Source organism: Pleurodeles waltl, chromosome 2_1, assembly GCF_031143425.1.
Source record: "Pleurodeles waltl isolate 20211129_DDA chromosome 2_1, aPleWal1.hap1.20221129, whole genome shotgun sequence".
In the NCBI taxonomy this organism is placed as follows: domain Eukaryota; kingdom Metazoa; phylum Chordata; class Amphibia; order Caudata; family Salamandridae; genus Pleurodeles; species Pleurodeles waltl.
The window spans coordinates 888,504,269-888,524,566 of NC_090438.1; the positions used below are offsets into that span (position 1 = coordinate 888,504,269).

General features: G+C 42.9%; 1 protein-coding gene across 1 annotated transcript in view; it reads right to left on the bottom strand.

The window, feature by feature from the left end:
- Positions 1-20,298, bottom strand: part of CARMIL1 (capping protein regulator and myosin 1 linker 1) — a 993,695-nt gene that overhangs the window by 319,359 nt on the left and 654,038 nt on the right. The window contains exon 23 of the mRNA XM_069218803.1: positions 8,446-8,539. Within this exon, the coding sequence (XP_069074904.1) occupies positions 8,446-8,539 (94 nt within the window). The remainder of the gene's footprint in view (positions 1-8,445; positions 8,540-20,298) is intronic.

Consider the following 20,298-nt stretch of genomic DNA (forward strand, 5'->3'; position numbering starts at 1 on the left):
ACTATGCAGGGTATTGGTATGATTAGAAACATTCTGCAGAGTTAAACTAACACATTTTAATACAATTATTGTTCGCTATGAAAAATATGCCTATAGGAAGGTCAAAACGAACTTCTTTTACATTATGTGATTGCTGTCCAAACATTTCAGCTTGTCAGAAATTAAACACTTCACATTCTTAACCGAGGTCAGTTTTGCAAGAAAATGCTGCTTCAGCTATTTAAGCCTAGTACATGTAAACATGGCAGCCTACTGCACCTTCTTGAATTTAAAAGCATTATATTTAGTGTAGGAAGTTGGCTCTGTATGTGCTATTTCAAAGTAAGGAATAGCATGCACAGAGTCCAAGGGTTCCCCTTAGAGGTAAAATAGTGGTAAAAATAGATAATACTAATGCTCTATTTTGTGGTAGTGTGGTCGAGCAGTAGGCTTATCCAAGGAGTAGTGTTAAGCATTTGTTGTACATACACATAGACAATAAATGAGGTACACACACTCAGAGACAAATCCAGCCAATAGGTTTTTATATAGAAAAATATATTTTCTTAGTTTATTTTAAGAACCACAGGTTCAAATTCTACATGTAATATCTCATTCGAAAGGTATTGCAGGTAAGTACTTTAGGAACTTCAAATCATCAAAATTGCATGTATACTTTTCAAGTTGTTGCCAAATAGCTGTTTTAAAAGTGGACACTTTGTGCAATTTTCACAGTTCCTAGGGGAGGTAAGTTTTGGTTAGTTTTACCAGGTAAGTAAGACACTTACAGGGTTCAGTTCTTGGTCCAAGGTAGCCCACCGTTGGGGGTTCAGAGCAACCCCAAAATCACCACACCAGCAGCTCAGGGCCGGTCAGGTGCAGAGTTCAAAGTGGTGCCCAAAACACATAGGCTAGGATGGAGAGAAGGGGGTGCCCCGGTTCCGGTCTACTTGCAGGTAAGTACCCGCGTCTTCGGAGGGCAGACCAGGGGGGTTTTGTAGGGCACCGGGGGGGACACAAGCCCACACAGAAATTTCACCCTCAGCAGCGCGGGGGCGGCCGGGTGCAGTGTAGAAACAGGCGTCGGGTTCGCAATGTTAGTCTATGAGAGATCTCGGGATCTCTTCAGCGCTGCAGGCAGGCAAGGGGGGGGTTCCTCGGGGAAACCTCCACTTGGACAAGGGAGAGGGACTCCTGGGGGTCACTTCTCCAGTGAAAGTCCGGTCCTTCAGGTCCTGGGGGCTGCGGGTGCAGGGTCTCTCCCAGGCGTCGGGACTTTAGGTTCAAAGAGTCGCGGTCAGGGGAAGCCTCGGGATTCCCTCTGCAGGCGGCGCTGTGGGGGCTCAGGGGGGACAGGTTTTGGTACTCACAGTATCAGAGTAGTCCTGGGGTCCCTCCTGAGGTGTTGGATCGCCACCAGCCGAGTCGGGGTCGCCGGGTGCAGTGTTGCAAGTCTCACGCTTCTTGCGGGGAGCTTGCAGGGTTCTTTAAAGCTGCTGGAAACAAAGTTGCAGCTTTTCTTGGAGCAGGTCCGCTGTCCTCGGGAGTTTCTTGTCTTTTCGAAGCAGGGGCAGTCCTCAGAGGATGTCGAGGTCGCTGGTCCCTTTGGAAGGCGTCGCTGGAGCAGGATCTTTGGAAGGCAGGAGACAGGCCGGTGAGTTTCTGGAGCCAAGGCAGTAGTTGTCTTCTGGTCTTCCTCTGCAGGGGTTTTCAGCTAGGCAGTCCTTCTTCTTGTTGTTGCAGGAATCTAATTTTCTAGGGTTCAGGGTAGCCCTTAAATACTAAATTTAAGGGCGTGTTTAGGTCTGGGGGGTTAGTAGCCAATGGCTACTAGCCCTGAGGGTGGGTACACCCTCTTTGTGCCTCCTCCCAAGGGGAGGGGGTCACAATCCTAACCCTATTGGGGGAATCCTCCATCTGCAAGATGGAGGATTTCTAAAAGTTAGAGTCACTTCAGCTCAGGACACCTTAGGGGCTGTCCTGACTGGCCAGTGACTCCTCCTTGTTTTTCTCATTATTTTCTCCGGCCTTGCCGCCAAAAGTGGGGCCTGGCCGGAGGGGGCGGGCAACTCCACTAGCTGGAGTGTCCTGCTGGGTTGGCACAAAGGAGGTGAGCCTTTGAGGCTCACCGCCAGGTGTGACAATTCCTGCCTGGGAGAGGTGTTAGCATCTCCACCCAGTGCAGGCTTTGTTACTGGCCTCAGAGTGACAAAGGCACTCTCCCCATGGGGCCAGCAACATGTCTCGGTTTGTGGCAGGCTGCTAAAACTAGTCAGCCTACACAGATAGTCGGTTAAGTTTCAGGGGGCACCTCTAAGGTGCCCTCTGTGGTGTATTTTTCAATAACATGTACACTGGCATCAGTGTGCATTTATTGTGCTGAGAAGTTTGATACCAAACTTCCCAGTTTTCAGTGTAGCCATTATGGTGCTGTGGAGTTCGTGTTTGACAGACTCCCAGACCATATACTCTTATGGCTACCCTGCACTTACAATGTCTAAGGTTTTGTTTAGACACTGTAGGGGTACCATGCTCATGCACTGGTACCCTCACCCATGGTATAGTGCACCCTGCCTTAGGGCTGTAAGGCCTGCTAGAGGGGTGTCTTACCTATACTGCATAGGCAGTGAGAGGCTGGCATGGCACCCTGAGGGGAGTGCCATGTCGACTTACTCGTTTTGTCTTCACTAGCACACACAAGCTGGCAAGCAGGGTGTCTGTGCTGAGTGAGAGGTCTCCAGGGTGGCATAAGACATGCTGCAGCCCTTAGAGACCTTCCTTGGCATCCGGGCCCTTGGTACTAGAAGTACCAGTTACAAGGGACTTATCTGGATGCCAGGGTCTGCCAATTGTGGATACAAAAGTACAGGTTAGGGAAAGAACACTGGTGCTGGGGCCTGGTTAGCAGGCCTCAGCACACTTTCAATTGTAAACATAGCATCAGCAAAGGCAAAAAGTCAGGGGGCAACCATGCCAAGGAGGCATTTCCTTACATTTAGTCTACGGCCTGCACGTTAATTCTGCACATTATTGCATTAGTGTTCAATATTATAAAAATGCAATATCAGCAGTCTGTTGAATTAAGTATAAGCTTGAACTTAGCTTTGGACAATTTAATACAAGCTAGCTGTCTGAGGAACAGTGCTATATTCTGGAGCATTATAAACTACCCTCGTTTTGCCCCAGATGATGTTTCATTGTGCCATCATAATACCCTGAATAATTAGACCTCTCATTTTGAAGGGATATGCAACTTTGTGGCCTTTCTCTTTGATCATGAGGCCAGGCAAACTATGGAGGGTACATCAAACTTATTATTTACACTGAATAAAGTGAGACAGGGCATACTAGGTTTGTCTAAGAAAAAGGCTCCTGGACCTGATGGCATCCTTCCTGACTAGAAGTGATACTGAGATATGGGCTCCAGTAGTAACTCAGATATGAAATGACATGGATAATGAAGGATCTCCCCATTCCTGGGCTACTTCTATTATTGGCCCAGTCTTTAAAAAGGGAGATAAGGAAAACACCCAATGTTACAGGCCAACATCTTTGATTGGCTTGTCGTTAAGGTCCTTTTCGCTAGATCAGCTACTTGGGCAGATGAAAATAACACACTCTCTGATTTACAATATGGATTCAGTCCTAACAGGTCTACCATCGAATAGTGTCTGAATATGTACATGGTTATGAACAGATATAGAGCAGTCTGCTCTGGCTCTATTCATCTGGTCTTTATGGACCTTTCATCAGCCTTTTATAGAGTGAACCAAGATAAACTATGACAAATCCTTTTGATCATGGGGGTTGATCTGGATATTATCTACTTTCTGAGGGATCTCCACGCTAATACCGTAGCAACAGCTGACACACAAATGATTGTGTCTGCACCCGCCAGTTTAAAACTGGTAGGAGAGTTTAACAAGGGTAGATTCTAGTCTCTTTTTCATTTACCTTATTTATAAATAGGCTGGAGCAGGTGTTAGTGGCAACTCAAGCAGACTGCCCACTAACAGGTAGGCACTCTCTGCCAGTATTGCTCTTTGCGGATAACACTGTCTTGATGGTTAGGACTGCAAGGGGCTACCAAACACTTTTGTATTAGTTCTGTTGCATTCATGGATGAGCTGGACCTAGCAGTCAATTTTAATAAATAACTTGTAATGGTGGCAGGACCTCGCTCACTAAGTCCAGAATCTTTCAAGTGGTGGCCCATACCTTATTGAAGGTGAGGGCATATTCCTATTTGGGAATTCTGTTTGACCCTGTTTTGTGAGTTTACAAGGGTTAGCACAGCTGTGTTTAATTTTCATTTTAGATTATGTAGATGACCAGTTAAGGCACTAGTGCAGGTATATCGGGACAAATGTGTCTCTAAAGTCTCCTATGGCTGCCATATTTGGGTTACTTCCTCATTTATTGTTCATGAGGGTGTAAGATATCTCACTGATATTCTGGCCCTTTGTCCCCTTCTTTGTTGGGTTAAGAAATGGACAAGAGTCAAAACCAAACTGAATAAGTACATTTTGCAGGACTGTATCTCCATCAACCATGCTCTTCGTATCCAATTGCTCAAATACATCAAGGAGTTGTTTCAGAGCAACAGGAGTGCCAGCTCCCTTACTAACCCCGAGGATATGGTGAAGGCAGATCATAAATGGGTAAAAGAACATCTTTTAAGGTAAAAGCTAATGGATAAGAAACCAGAGGAACTACAGAAACCTACAGCTCATGGGCTCCCATTCTTGAAAACAGCCCAATTGATGGAACACTATCTTACATCTGTGACCAATAGCACTGAACATTTTCTGCTTACTAGAGTTAGGTTTAATTTGTTAGTGATTTTAATAGGATGGCATGAGATAAATGTATTGGGTTCTCGCGGCTGTGACCAGCTGTATATGCAAGATACAACATGTTTTATAATGTTTTGTAAATGTTATGCCGTAGTTAGGAAAGCTTATATTGTTCCATTGCTAAAGGCTTGGAAATTCACTCAAGTCCGACCTGCTCTTTTGTTTTTACAATTATTGTCAGATGAACTTTTCACTTTTAATGGTGCTTGTTTTTTAAAAGCTGCTATGAGACTGAGGCATTCTCGGGGGTGTTGACTGTAGCTATGTATCTATAACTGCATTTTTAACTGTGTATTTTTATTTGTAATAATGTATTGAATAGATAATGTTTATCGGATGATTTTTTGCATTTACTTCATTGCTCTTATAGTTTTTAATGAACCTGAATAAAGATTTGATTTGATTTGAATTGAAGAACTATTGAAGATTTCTTGTTGACAACCAATCATATGTTAACTTTAGTTTTTTTTTGTGTTTAGGTATTTATGGACATGTGTTTCCAGTACTGAAGTATCGGAACCTCACAATTTGTGAGAACTTTGAGTTTGATGTCAAATTCTGAGATATCATTTTAAAGGAGGCCTAATGTTGTAAGAGCAATAAAAGTGACAAATATGTGCAGTTTGTGTTTCATTTTTTAATCACTTATTGGTTTGCTATACTGCTTTAGGATTCACAGCTCTTGGGTGATCAAAGAGCCAGAACTTGCACTCCGAGAACCATGAATTCAAAAATTTGTATGGCAAATCCTGTGATTTTTGTTTGAAGTTGTGTTGCATAAAAAAAACAATTGTAATATGTTGTTTGAAAGTAGGGATCATATATATACGTCAGAAAATTCTCAGATGTAGTGTTACACTTAAATTTTCAAAGGTTTAAACCTTGTGAGATTCACAGTAAGTTCAAGGGGTGTCGCAAAAACAGGGTGTGCTGGACCCACAAGTCCCTATTTTTCAGGGACTGCAGAGAATTCACAAATTCTTATGTACACCTGAAGAGATCTGATTTGTTCCTGAGAATGTACTGTTCCACATCCAAATAGTTCTCCGATTTCATGCTCAGATCATTGCTCTCCTTGCCATAGGCGAGACATGTAGTGAAGGAGACTAGAATTATTTTGATGTACTTTCCAGTTTTGGGGAAGCAAACATTTTCATACTTTGCTAAAGGTGTCTGCACGTTGGGCCTTTTGGAGAGTAGGGTTCATTCCTCTAAGTAAAATGGGTAACAGCTTTGCTGACAGCGACTCTCTTGTTGGCAGAAGCTGTGGTGTGTCAGAAACAAACTGAAGCCCTGCTAGAAGATCTGAAGGACTCATCTGTTGGATATGAAGGACTGCCACGCAGGGAGAAAATGCTTGATCCTGTCTCCATTGGATTGGTTGTGCAGCACTAAAGGTAAACTAAAGTGACTTGGAGGTGGATGCTTCAGGGGACGTTGATGTAGAAGATGGTGCCCCTTGTGACCTGCACATTGCCTGATTTATCTCCATCCCCCACCACAAAAGTGTCGAGTTGAATGCAGGTCAGGCAGAAGGGCCTAGCACTGCACATACATCAAACCTCTGGCTTAGCCTCAGATGGACCGAAACTGATGGGGGACTAGTAAAGAGGAGCCACAAAGCCTAAGGGAAACACCATGGGCCAGCTTTCCGTGAAGTGCTTCAAGGTGGCATCAGCTACTGTGTCAAACAGTCAGGACCCATCAAAAACCTGTCTATCAGGGATGCCTCTACATCTCTGGAGAAGCCTGTGCATCTCATCCATGCGTAGTGATGAAGCACAACACTAGTGCAAACTGCTCACCCCAAGCGATTTGTGGTGTCCAGACTATTATAAAAACTTATACTTAGCTATATCTTAAATGGATTGAGCAATGAAGACCCTAATCTCTTCCAGGAAGAATTTGCTGATCATATCCATGTCGTCGACCATGTCCCAGAGGTCATACATATAACAGCCCAGTCAGAAACTGACACGGACTGACCTCAAGCCTAGGCAGGACTAAGAGAACAAACATTTCCTAAACACGTCAGTCATTTTCAACTTGTTGTCTGGGGGAGGCATAGGGATCAAGTCACCTTGCTGGTGGAAGCTTGGACTACCAAACTTTCAAGAGTAGAATGCTGAGTAAGAAAACTAGGGATCGCCATGTGCTCGTCTTGTCACACCTTGCCACTTACCTGTTCACTGGTTGGCAAGAACAAGGTTTAGGCCGAGTGCCCATAGGGGTATCAGTTAGGGCTTCACTGAATGGAAGTAAGGGCTCAAATTAAGTCGGCCCTGGCTGAAGAACTTCAGCAAGCACATTTGGTTTAACCTCAATAGAGGAGAGTTGTGGATCCAGTACATGTGTAGCACATCTGAAGACAAATGCAAAGGAAGCAATCTCTTCCATTGGTGGCCCAAAGGTGGAAATAAGCCCTGCATGAGGGGAAGTATCAAGCCCACTGGCCTCTTGTTATTCCACATAAACACTGGCATCATTAAAGCTCGGAACTGAAAAGCTGGGGGTGCAAATGAGGATGGTTCTGTGGCAGAGGGAGAGTTTTGCCTCAATTTGATTATACGGGAACAGGGTGGACTGGAGTGGAATCAGAGTGTGACCTCGGTCGGGTTTGAGATGGATTCTGCTCAGGGTTAGACACAGGGGTTAGTACAGGAGCCACCTCTAGTACTGGTGATGTTGGGAGTGGTGTATACAGGGAAGGGACTGGTGCAGGTCTTGGAGACACAACAGAAGTTGGCACCAGAGTTGTGAGGAACCCGAGGTTGGTTGATTGCACATAGGGTGACTCCACTGGGGATAACCAGACTGGAGGCCCCTGTGGATCCTTTGAGGCCCTAAAGAGCACTAGAGGGAGCCAGATCAGTGTGAAAAATATGCAGCATTGCTTCCCTTGCTGCTGATTTGCTGATGGCTCAGGGAACTCGAAGTGCATTGGGATCCATGACTGACATCTGTTTACAACAGTCCGAGCCTGGTTTGAACCCTGTAGTCGTGGGTGAGGACACTGTTCCCTTGCACACCGAAATTCAGTTCTACAAACTCATCATATCAACAATAAAAAGAGCAAAGCTCTGGATGCACATTTGAAGGTGCAGAAAGAAAGGAACTTGCATCGGCGTGCAAGTGTGGCACTTATTTGAAGCTCTGTTTCATCACTTTAGGGAGAAATGAGACCAAAGCCACACAGCAGTACCTAGTGTTGCGCAGGCGCACAGATTTGAAAAACACCTGGATTTAGCGAGGCACTCTAGAGATAGCCTAAAGGTTAGGAATCCGTGTTCAGAAGTATCTATCAGAAAATGTAAATTTTGGAGGGAGATCCCTTCATTACAAAGGCTCTAGTATCACTCCACCATGGTTCTGAACTGGACTGTATACAATTCAAAAGATCGCAGATGGTGCTTCTGCGTTATGTATGATTCCTAAACGTTTTAACTCATTGCAGCCTTTCCCTCTGCAGCTTCACTTCTTCAATCGTTGCTCCAAAATATGAAGAGTCTTACAGGCAGCATCATCGCCTCCCCAAAGAACACAAGATAAAACAAATAACATCAACAATGGGATTCATCTTGAAAATGGAAGCGTATATGTCAACAAATACCTTTTGCAGAGCATCTTCGGTTTTTTCTGGGTTGGTTTTTAATGCTTGTGCAGCATCAGTCATTGGTATTGGCATGAATCTTAAGGTATAGTTCCTAAGAGGAAAAAAACAGCGTCAATTATTTGGTACTAAACTTTATTTCATAGACAACTATTTTTTCACATGAAAGTCCTTGTACTATGAGGGTAAATCTGTAATTGGAAAAGACACACTGGTACAATTTAAATCTGAAATTCTTTCAGACATTCCATTGACCTGGGAATGAGAGTGGGAGAAGGAGGGATATTCAGGACTGGTAAACGGATGAGTAGGACCTAGTGTAATTAAAAATGATCAGTATGTAAATGACACAACTATCATTCCTCCCCTATTCTTTGTCCCTATTTTTGCCAACAGGAGATATTTCAATGCTCTGCAATACTCAGATAAGAAATGAAAGCGCTGTCTCAGTATCACACACAAAGGACACAGCATAGGCAAACAAATAGGTGGCTCTAGGATACAGCCCAAAATGCCAAATCACTCCTATAGCTATTGTGTTATGGTAGTGGTAAAGGAAGTTCAGATTGGAAATCTATATTGAAGAATAAAAGGAAATTATCAAATAATAGGAAATAAAGTACCATAGGGAAACCCAAAAAGCTGTTCTGCAACAGCTGAGAAAAACAAAAGTCGTCAAAACATCTATAGGTTAAGAAAAGAGTAAGTCTCTAAGAAAGCCCCCGAAGTATTATAATGTGTATGAATTAAAAACAAAGAATAGTTTCAAAAATCCTATTTAGAGTAATGTAATCCAGAAGAACAATGTACATCTCAGAGAAATAAACAACTGAATCTGGATGAATAACAGCAACAAGAAGTACAACTACTAACATAAACCATTCCAGAATTGGATTCGCTGTTAAAAGATGACATCCTACCGACCAAAATCAAAAAGTGGCAATTTGAGCAGAAATTTAGTAAGTTGTGTCTCCGATTCTGGAATGCACCAAAATGGACCTGCAAGAGTCAAGGTCAGCTACTCAAACACTCAAGCCATGTTATCTCACAGTGGAATAAAAGCACAAAAGTAAACTGCTGCTACAGGTCAAGCCGGCAGATCCCCAGGAGTTACAAACCAAGAAAGATTTTAAGTAATTCATCAAGAAACGAACAACTATTCAAAACCAAAAACTTTAAGCACTTAGGATCAAAAGCGCACAATGGAAATTGCAGAAAAAGGACACTGGTACTTATATAAGTATTAGTGAAAAGAGTTTAAAAGATTTACATCTAAAATGATAACCTGCATTCTTGTCTCCAGACATGGATTTACCCTCACCAAAGAAGGACGGAACCAGGAGCATAAACAATGTAGAACTATGATATCCACTGGATCACAGTTGCTCCAGCAAAATATTGTAAAAAATCTAATTAAAAGCAGACATGCAGTGCTGTGAGTTAAATACTGTACTTGTATTGCCAGAACTCAACCCTACGTAGTCGTGTTTCATAGCACCGAAAAGAACTAACCAAAAACTCTGCTAATCTTGTTGAAGGATAAAAAGCTCATGAAGAGTGCAAGTCGTTTCCAGCCCTTACTAACCCATCCAAATATGAGCAAAAACGTAAGGGCGAATTAGACTCTGGCGGACGGGTGACTCTGTCACAAAAATAATTGATATGACAACTACCATAGGGTATAATGAACAAGTAGAACTGCGAATGGGCTATCCGTTCTGTTTGTCATGGAATATCCCATCCGCAAAACTCTAAATAAGTCCCTTATTATAAAAACTGATGGGGGTGGCAAAAGTAACTTCAATTCAGTGAAGGGGAGGAGGGGTTTGTTCTGCTGCAATTGCCCCTTGATTTGTGAATACACTATCAGCCCACACCACGGACAAAACGTATGTTGCACCTGTTCCTCTGATTTCAGCCAAAATGCACAATTTTCTGTGCAGCGTGTTTATTCAGTGGCTCCACAGAGCAGCAGTGGAGTGGGGAAATGAGAATGCCTAACCAAGACTGAATGTTTTGCCAAATATATCAAATACAGACTATAGGCTCTATGAGGTGTGAGCTTATAGGAAGATACCATATAATCAAAACTAATATTTAAGCCAATTACGGTTGGGAAATTACCTATGCAACTACCAAAATAACTGAACTGATGTTCTCAACTGTCTAGTTCAAGGGGGAACTTGAGTATTGTGTTATGATCGGATACTGACCAAAGGCAAACAATTTTTTATTTGGAATTATTTCTGTATAGGTACACCCATTCCAAGTGTTTATTAAATAAATCAAAGTTGCAGCAGAAACTTGGTTGGAAGTGATGTTAAGAGTTGCTTAGGCAGACAAGTTGAAATATTGCTAAATTTGGTCTCCGACTTAGAACCTTTTTCTGCACTATCCAGGCCAAAGGTTGTGCACATCTCAATAGGTTAACGTGTGAGAAGGCATTTCTATATTATCTTCAAGGCCTCTAGTTAGAAACTCTCTTTACCAACCACATATTTTACTACTTTCCCGCGTTTCTTATTGTTGGTTGGTCAGGTGGAAGCTTCAGTGGGTGGTTGGGGCTGTATCCCTAATATCACTGGTCCAGACAATATCTAAAGATCAATGGACTTTATTCAAAGTTGGACCCATAACTCTGAGTGGCGACACCATATATGGAATACAGCTACTGGAAGTATCAGTAGAAATTAAGAGTTATCCTCTCCTCAGGCCCATATAGAATACCTTAGGGAAATCTCTATTAAAATACAAATTTCTGCAGGTTTTTATCTCATGATGTGAGATTTGCAGGCCGCATAACCTCCTAATTTTGGCAGATGGTTATGGTAGCGTGCCTGGTCCTTAGTAAGTAAACTTATAAGGGGACGCGTATAGGTCGATGAACATTTTGATTCGCATGGAGTATCCTAGCTATGGTGTAACCAATGTGCATCAATAATCAATACATAAACCAATAACCTATAGGCAAAACATAAGTCAACATATATGAAAAACCACAACTCAATATACGTTTAGCAATTTTATTTCCCTATTGGTTACAATACTAACTCATGAGGTTAGATAAAACTTTATTCAATTCCACTCAAGATTAATTCATTAGTAACCACCAATAACATAATCTAATCAGAACTTGAGAAAACATGCGTTCTAATGCCTAAATATAAGCCAGTAACGATGAATATGTTAACATGAGTAGCAGAGTTCAGCAAATCAGTCTGTCAATCATTTGTCACCGTTTATGTCAACATCTCTGTATAGGAACCCTACCTGACCCAGATTAGCATTAGCATGTGGGACTTCATGCGAAAACAGTTTACAACATGAATTTGAAAAAAAATATCTAACTTAGGAGAAAAACTATTAAACAGCACAGTTGGTACCTAGAAAGAAAAGGCACAAAAAGTCAATCAGTCACATTATCATAGCTACCTATACACGGTATGGATCAGCAACAAAGTCAGTCTTCGTCTCCAGGTCATCAATCGATCAGCATCGCATCAGGATCTCAAGAACATGAGCGCAATAACAGAATCGCAAATCTCCTCTCCCCCAGTATCGCTTCAATTTTGGAATAAGGTCTCTCTTCCAACATCTGCCCCTAGCAACTGAACTTTCTCCTTCTGTCACGTCATTATATCAAAGTCACCCAGACTACCCCCAATTCCTAATTGGTCAATTAGTCACCAGTTATGACTCTACCCAATAATTTCAGTTCTTCAAATCTATGAATTCTAGTATTACATGGTTCTCAAGGTGTCGATTGGTTCACTGTACAATGTTCTCATCTTCCGGCTCGTCAGATATCAAAAATTTTGCATCATCTTCTCCAGTCGGTGTCTCCATCGTTCGAGTCCTGGGAAAGTACATCTCATCTGCTTTACACAGTCCTTGTTACATTTATGATTCCGTCATCTCCTGTCCGTCAGTTCACGCATAGGATTTTTGCTGAGCAGATTTTAATAAATAATAAGCCGTTCAGGGCAGTGGCGTAGCGTGGGTTGTCAGCACCCGGGGCAAGGCAAGTAATTTGCGCCCCCTAACCCGGGGCAAGGCAAGTAATTTGCGCCCCCTAACCCGTGGATTTTAGCACTTGAGTCTCTTCCAAGATGTTGCGCCCGGTGCGGCCGGCCCCCCCTGCAACCTCGATGCTACGCCACTGGTTCAGGGTCAGTTCAGCACATTAGCTTCTCTACATTGCACTAGTAATTCAGCTTCTGCATGAGGCCTGGCAAAACTAGGCCACAAATTCGGCGAAGTTAATTCTACAATATAATGCAAAACATGCGTCATATATCTCAATATGACATACTACTACATTATTTTAATACATTTTCAATATTTCATACATGTTATTCATTTTATTAGTACATTTGTGAATCTTAGTGACCACTCTCCGAGGGCACATTTTCAAACTTGCACAATAATTCTCTACATTATTTATTTCTACATTTTATTATTATTATTCAAAATGCATAAACACTTATTAATATCTCTAATTAACATGTTTGCTTCAACAGTCCCTCCTCTGATGACTAAATATATCACACTACTTTTTCCATTAACAGTTTCATAGCGCAATTTCTGTAGTATTTTGTCTCCTTCTCAAATCATCCCTATCAATTCTTTCCATGTTTTATTCTTCCCTCCTCTGATTATTTTTAGACCTTTTCAATGTAATCTTTTGACACAATTTACATGGACCACATAATCCTAATATGCAAGCAATCACAATTAATATTCCCTGTATGATTTTTAATAATGCCCCATTCCAAATGTTACTAAGCCAATTTCCCACTGAAGCCAATCCTTTTCCAACCTTTTCCCAAACACCTGGTTCCTTCAATCTCTTCAAATCCTTACTTCAGTTAGTCAGGTTAGTAAGTAAGAATATTATCTCTTTACTATTGTTAGGAATATACGAGCAGCAATGCTTAGAGTTAATCATTTTACAGACTCCGCTGTCCTTCGCTAGATGTACTTTTAGTGACACATAACTTAGGCTTTCCCTTTAAAGGTGTGTAAGATATCTGATGACTGTAGTCTCAAATGTCCTCTCTTGAAACAGAATATATCTCTGGCATCACTGGGTGTATCCTTCTCATTTGGCTATGTAATATTTCCTAGTTCTTGTTTTTCATGCTTCCCTAAGGACTGCCATTGCCTCTTCTGGCAGTCCCAGATGACCAAATTCTATGTCTTCAGGAGCCATGCTGTTAAAATCAGTGTGTTTGGTTCTGGGTGAAGAACCTTCCCTCCTTGCATGGAAAGCAGGTCTTGGGGTACTGGAATTTTCTGCATGTTGAGTGCCATGTCTCTGAGATCCAAGTACCGTGATTATCTTGCTCATTGGAATTTTGCATTTTCTGACACTGCACACAGGTCTATTTCCCACCTTTTGAACACCTTCTCGATCACGGTCTGATTCAGCTCCTACTTGTGTGAAGTGGAAGCTTGCCTGCTCAGTTTGTCTACCTACATGTTATCTATTCCTGGTAGATGTATCACTGTTATGGTGATCTGTCTCCAGATGCCCCATCTCCATATATCCTGTGCTAGTTGAGAGAGGAAAACATAATTTTGTTCCACCTTGCTTGTTGAGGCAGAACATTGTTGTATTGTCTGTTTGAATTTGAATTGACTTGTTCCATAATTGTTTCTGAAATGCTTCTAAGGCTATGAACTCTGTCTTTAACTCCAGCAGATGTATGTATTGCACTGATTCCTGTGGTTTCCATATTCCTCAGATGTTGAGTCTCTTCATATGAGCTCCCCATCCCACATGTGAGGCATCTGTGGTGATGGTCACCGTTGGAGCTGACATCATAAAGGGTCTTCCTTCCATTACATTTGATTTATTCCACCATCTCATTTCCTGCTGCACTCCTTGCGTGGTAACCGCTTGATCTTCCTGGCTCCACTTCGCTTGTGTTCATTGGCTTTGGACCTATTCCTGAATTGGTCTCATATGTAGACTCGTATGTGGTATTAGAGGAACATAGGAAGCCATAATTCCTAAAAATCTCCTCACAGTCCTCACTGTCAGTGATTGATCCTTATGGTAACAGAGTGCTTCTTGTGTTATGGACTTGACTCTTTTCTCACATGCAAATATCCTCACTTGTACTGTGTTTCTATTTGCTCCCAAGAAGAGTTTCTCTTGTTCTGTAGTGGGTGAAGACCTCTCCATGTTTATTGAAAACCCAATCTGTGGTGTGTTGTCATCACTGTTTTATGCTTTCTCTGCACTTGTGTGCAGGACCTGCTGTCACCAGCCAGTTGTCTAAGGAGCAGTACACATGTATTTCTTTTCTTCCCAGGCGAGCGGCTACGGCCGCAAGGCACTTTGTAAATACCCTGTGAGCCGATTTTATGCCAAAGGATAGCACTCTGAATTGGTAGTGTGTTTTCTTCAATATGAAGCTTAGGAACTTCTTGTGTCTGTGTTTCAGTGGAATGTGATATGTGTCCTTTAAGTCTATGGTTGATATATAATCCTCTAGGCTGGAGTTGAGGGGGGAAATCCTGTAGAGTTGTCACTTTGAACGTTTGTGTTTTTAGGAACTTGTTTAGGGTGCAGAGTTCTAGTATGGACAGGGTGACTTGTCTGGTTTTGGTATCAGGAAGTATGTTGAGTAGATCCTTCGACTGATCTCTTTTAGGGACACTTTCTATTGCCTGTTTTTGAAGCAGTTCTTTTTTTTTTTGGTCTGGGTGTTGTGTTTTGCCCTGAGTTGGTGGGTGTTTTCAGGTTCTATGCAACAGCAGTGTTGAATTATGCTGAGAATCCATTTGTTCGATGTGACCTCCCTCCTATTCTTCTCTCCACCCGTGTTGTGTGTGGGTGGAATTCCAATTTTTCTGAGTCACTTCTTTGTTATTGCCGCCCCTCTTGATTGCTGTCCTTTGCCTCTTACTTGCCCGCAAAAGGACTGTCTCTGCAGAGCCTGAAATTCCCACTGTTGTACCGGTTCTTGTGCCTGGCCCACGTGTTGTAAGGTTTGATGTGATGCAATGGTTTTACAGCCTCCTCTTCCTGCTGGCCTTCTAATGGGAATGGTTCACCTTCTCTGCTGGTCTCTAAACTGTAGGGCCCCCATTGACTTGGCTATGTCACTATCTTTTGTATTCTGTTGTAGTGTGTTGTCTGCTGTCTGTTCTCCATTAAAAGGAGTGTTGATGTTAGCCTGCACCATGTTTTTAAACCATGAGATTCATAGCCAAGTGTGTGGCAACAGGGGCGTTCCTGCCACGAGGGTGGGTCCCTTGCTCACTGCGCCACTGGATTCAAGCTAGCCTGGCTGATGAAGGGTGATACCCTGAAACCGGTCCTAGCATGCTTGCTTCCTGTCCAGGGAGGACCTGGCCAAGCAGTTCGGGCTGGACTGTTCCCATGCGGAACAGGGTCAAGACTGATTTGCATATGGCTGGGTCTAAACTGGGGTGACGTGGCAAGCAAAATAATGATGGATTAAATCCAGATCTGTGACTGGGGGTGAGTGTTTGAAAAGTTTCAACACTCCATCCATCATTATATTTTGTTTTGTGATGTTGCGTTGTTTGTTTCTGCCCCTGCATGGCATAGTGTGCCTGCCTTTGTTTCTCTTGTGTCTTCAGCTTTTGCAGTTTGAACTCTACACAAGCCTCACAAGAGTCAGTATTGTGGTCTTTCAGCAGGCAGAGATTGCACACCTTGTGGTTGACCCTCTGGGTGAACTTATGGTGGAACACTGGGTAGAAACAGAATGGTGTGTTCTCCATGTCACACAGGGCAGGGAGCCTCCAGTCCACACGTTCTCTGTCTTTCTCTCAATGCATATTCTACTTACTTTGATGGTTTTTTGCAGTGTAATTTGGTGGAATCAGTAGGTAAATCTCCCTTACTCAGGGCCTTATTACAACCTTAACGGAGGGGTTTCCTCCATCACAAATGTGGTGGATATCCCGTCCCCCATATTATGATGCCATTATATTCAATGAGTATCGTAATACAACGGGCGGGATATCTGCCACATTTGTGATGGAGGAAACCCCTTCTTCAAGGCCCTGGCAGAAGGTGTGCACAGCAGGGGTTGGTAATAAGGCCCTTAGTGGTTACCTTCTCTGTTTTCCTCACAAAATCCTGTTTTCCATCCTCTGGTTCCCATCGTGATTAGAGACCTTCACGATGCTTCCAGACCCAACGGCGGTAAAAAATAAATCTGAAGATTGTGACCACGCATGGGGACTTCAGAGGAGGGCGTAGACATAGGAAAAAGCTTGAAAAAGCACCAAATGGTAGGGTCAGTCAAGGACTAAGAACAAAAAAAAAAGGAAAGAAAGTACTACTATACAAAAGGAGAGTTACGTACCCAGCCACTAGTAGGCAGAATAACACACAGCATGTGAATCCAGAAAAGATTCATGCTGCAAAACATGGCTGTGTTATGAAATCTCATAGGTATTTAAAAACTGTCAGAGACAAATATTTTAATATAATGTGTTGGAAAATGGGTTATTGGTAAGGGCAGGTAGGTACCTACACCTAGCAACAAGCCACTAACCTCCACTTAGGTCAAGTTAGGTCTCAGTAAATTAACCCCAGCTCAACCCTTGGTAGCTTGGCAACGAGCGTCAAGGCTTAACTTAGGAGACAGAGTGTAAAGCATTCAAATATCACCAAACTGTAATTAAATAAAACACAGGAAACAGTTTAAAAATCCAAAACCAATTTATAAAAATAGTTTATATTTTTATCTTTAAAATGACACCAAAACGAATAAAATCGGATAAAGGGAACCGGAGATATGAATTTTTAAAGAATAATTATTTTTCTAGCGCCTTGAAACAAAAAGCGCCAATCTGGTCATCTGGTTGCACCTCGACCGGGGCAAAGTCAAAGTTTCAGGCCGACCGCGATGGAGCCCTGCTCGGCTACAGGTCGTGGGAGGCCTCGGTTAAAAAGTTACCTTCTGACTTAGTCTTTATTTTGAAGATTTTCTTCAGCGGGACGAACCTGCCAGTCCTATCCGACCTCCTGGAGCCCTTCTCCGGATACGCGATGCTGGATTCCTCGGTGGAGATTTTTACCTTCGGACTTAGTCGTTTTTTCGAGGTGAAAATCCTTCGACCGGGGTAAACCTGGATCTTGATCCGACGTCCATGGAGCCCTTCTCGGATACGATGGCTGGGAGGTCCCGGTCAACTTTTTACCTTCGGACTTAGTCTCTTTTTCGGAGATTTTTCTTTACTGGGACGAACCACCAAATCAGGCCGGGTCGCGGTTGAGGCAAGCCGGCTAGAATTTCCGCGGCGGGTCGGTCCCTCTATGGAGCTTTTTTACAAAAATTCTCAAATCTTCTCCAAACTTCTGGGGCTTCACCAAGATGTTCTTTTAAGGTTCTTGTGGGGTCCACAGCTCACCCCGAGGGTCCAGAAGTTCTGAGATGGTCCTTGGGGGTGCGGACTACAACTCCCAGAATGCACCTGGCGCAAACTCCTTTTTGGCCACTGGACAGTGGTCAGCTGGTCACTTTCTTCAGGAGTTGGTGCAGGGGACTCTGGTTAGCAATTTTTCACCTGTAGCAAACAGGGAGTCCCTCCTTGAACCAGTTGAAGCCAGGCAAAGTCCTTCTTGTGGTGAAGCCCAAGTGTGCAGCTGGTGCAGTCCTTCTGAGTGCAGGTTCCAGGTGCAGGCCAGGGATCCAGCAGGGCAGTCCTTCTTCTCCTTTAGTTCTTTTCTTGTTGAAATCTGGTGGGGATCTGAGGTGTGGGTGCAGGTCTGCCAGTTTTATCCTTGCTCCTGGGTGAAAAGCAGGGGGGTCCTGGTTCTCCAATCAGGTACAGGGTCGTCCCCCTGTGATGACCACTTCCTGGGAAGTGTGGCAAAAATCCATCCCAGAAGGCAACATTCTCTAAAAATCCAACATGTCTGAATCTGATTTTTGGAGGTTACATCTGGCTGAGCCCACCCACTGGTGTGGCTAAAAATCATAAACACACCCCTCTCCTGCCCTCTCCTAATCTAATCAAGGGGGCACCTAGTTGTCTGGGGTTGCAGGATGTGGGGGTGTTGCTGGTTGCTCCAAATGTCCTTCTCTGCCTTTGAAGACCAGTTTGGCAGCCCTCCCCCTTCCTGCCTCACCATCTGCTGAGGGGAGATTCTCTCCCACAGGCACATTCCTTTGTGTGAAGCCAGGCCACTTCACACCTCATCAAGGCAGCTTGGCTAAGCTGCTGCAGGCTGGCCAATCAGAGCACAGCAGCAAAAACAATGCAGGGCTGAAATTGGCAACTTTTTAGGTAAAGTCTAAAACTTTTTACCTGAACAAGTTATATTAAATCCAACAACTGGAAGTTGTGGGATTTGTTACAACAATTAATTTGATACCAAATTCTTGGTATGCAACATTTAAGGAGATTTGAAAATGTAAAATAAAGTCTCCCCATTCTAGCCTATGAAGGCCATTTACTTCAATGAGGGAAAAACGAATTTGGCTGTTTTTACCTCACCAGGGTTTATAAGTCTATTTTTACAAAGTCCCTGCTTATAGTTACATGGCACCCAGCCCTAGGGGCACATAGGGCACACCTTAGGGGTGACTTATATGTAAAAATAAGGTAGTTTAAGACTTTGGAACTACTTTTAATTCCAAAGTCGAATTTGCATATAACTTTAATTTAAAAGCAGCCAGCAAGGCAGGCCTGCCTTTAAAATGACACTGGGCACCTCAGCAGTGCACCTAGGTGTGCACCACCTATGCTGTGGTCCCTAAACCTACATGCCCTACCATATACTAGGGACTTATAGGTAGGTTAACTTAGCCAATTATAATTAGCATAATTTGCATATCCATTTTACACAGAGCACAGGCCCTGGGACTGGTTAGCAGTACCCAGGGCACCATCAGAGTCAGGAAAACACCAGCAAAAAGTGGAAAATGGGGGCAAAAAGTTAGGGGGCCTCTGCAATCAGCCCTGTTTTCTCACATAATGGCAGTGTCCTTAGACTTTCTTTATCCTAATCTGTACTCTAATCTGGATCAAATATTTTTCTCACACAATTTTATAGCAACAAATGTTGCCTAAAATATAAACATTTGCAGATATAAAACCAGCCACTGATAATATAGATTGATTATAGCCCACACAATGAGCTATGGTGCATGCAGGACCGGAGACGCCTTTGGTTCTGTATAGATGCCTTCCCCCATATTTCAAGGCTGAGGCAGCATGGGTAATTATCAGAAATCAGATCTGTACATTGCTAAACACGGATCTCACAAAGCACATAAAAAATATTTGAAAATAAAGGGTTAATATTTTTTATTTTGCTCCGTTCACTTCATACCTGCCTGATATGTTTTCTCAGTTCAAGTGCCTGTCTTGTTTCATTCAAACTCCAGAAACTGGTGTTTTCTTTAACAGAATCAGCATACATTACTGAGTTAACTGAATTACTGAATAGTAGAAAGGAGCACTCACTTACAAGAATATTCCTAACATGAAAACTGTTCTTTCTCTTCAAAATGTTTAAAGTTGGATCTTCTTGGTCACGTCCATCTGTTAACCATATTTAAACCAAAGAAGCATGTGTCAGGGCCCGTTGTGTGCAAGGGCATGGGCTAGCTAAAGTGTGTACAGGTGCATGGAAGACTACTGCAGTGCTTGAAAACACAGTGTGCTATCCAACATGCATAATGTCGACAATACATTGCAATAAAAGAAAAGGTTGAAACCATGCCTCCTGTTGTGGTCACAGATGGATATGGCTTTTCTTTTCAATTTGATCCAGTGCTGCATTGTTGTTTGCAGCCCACACTGCAGTACATGAATTCCTATGTTGTCTACCTCAATTGCCATGCACTTTAAAAA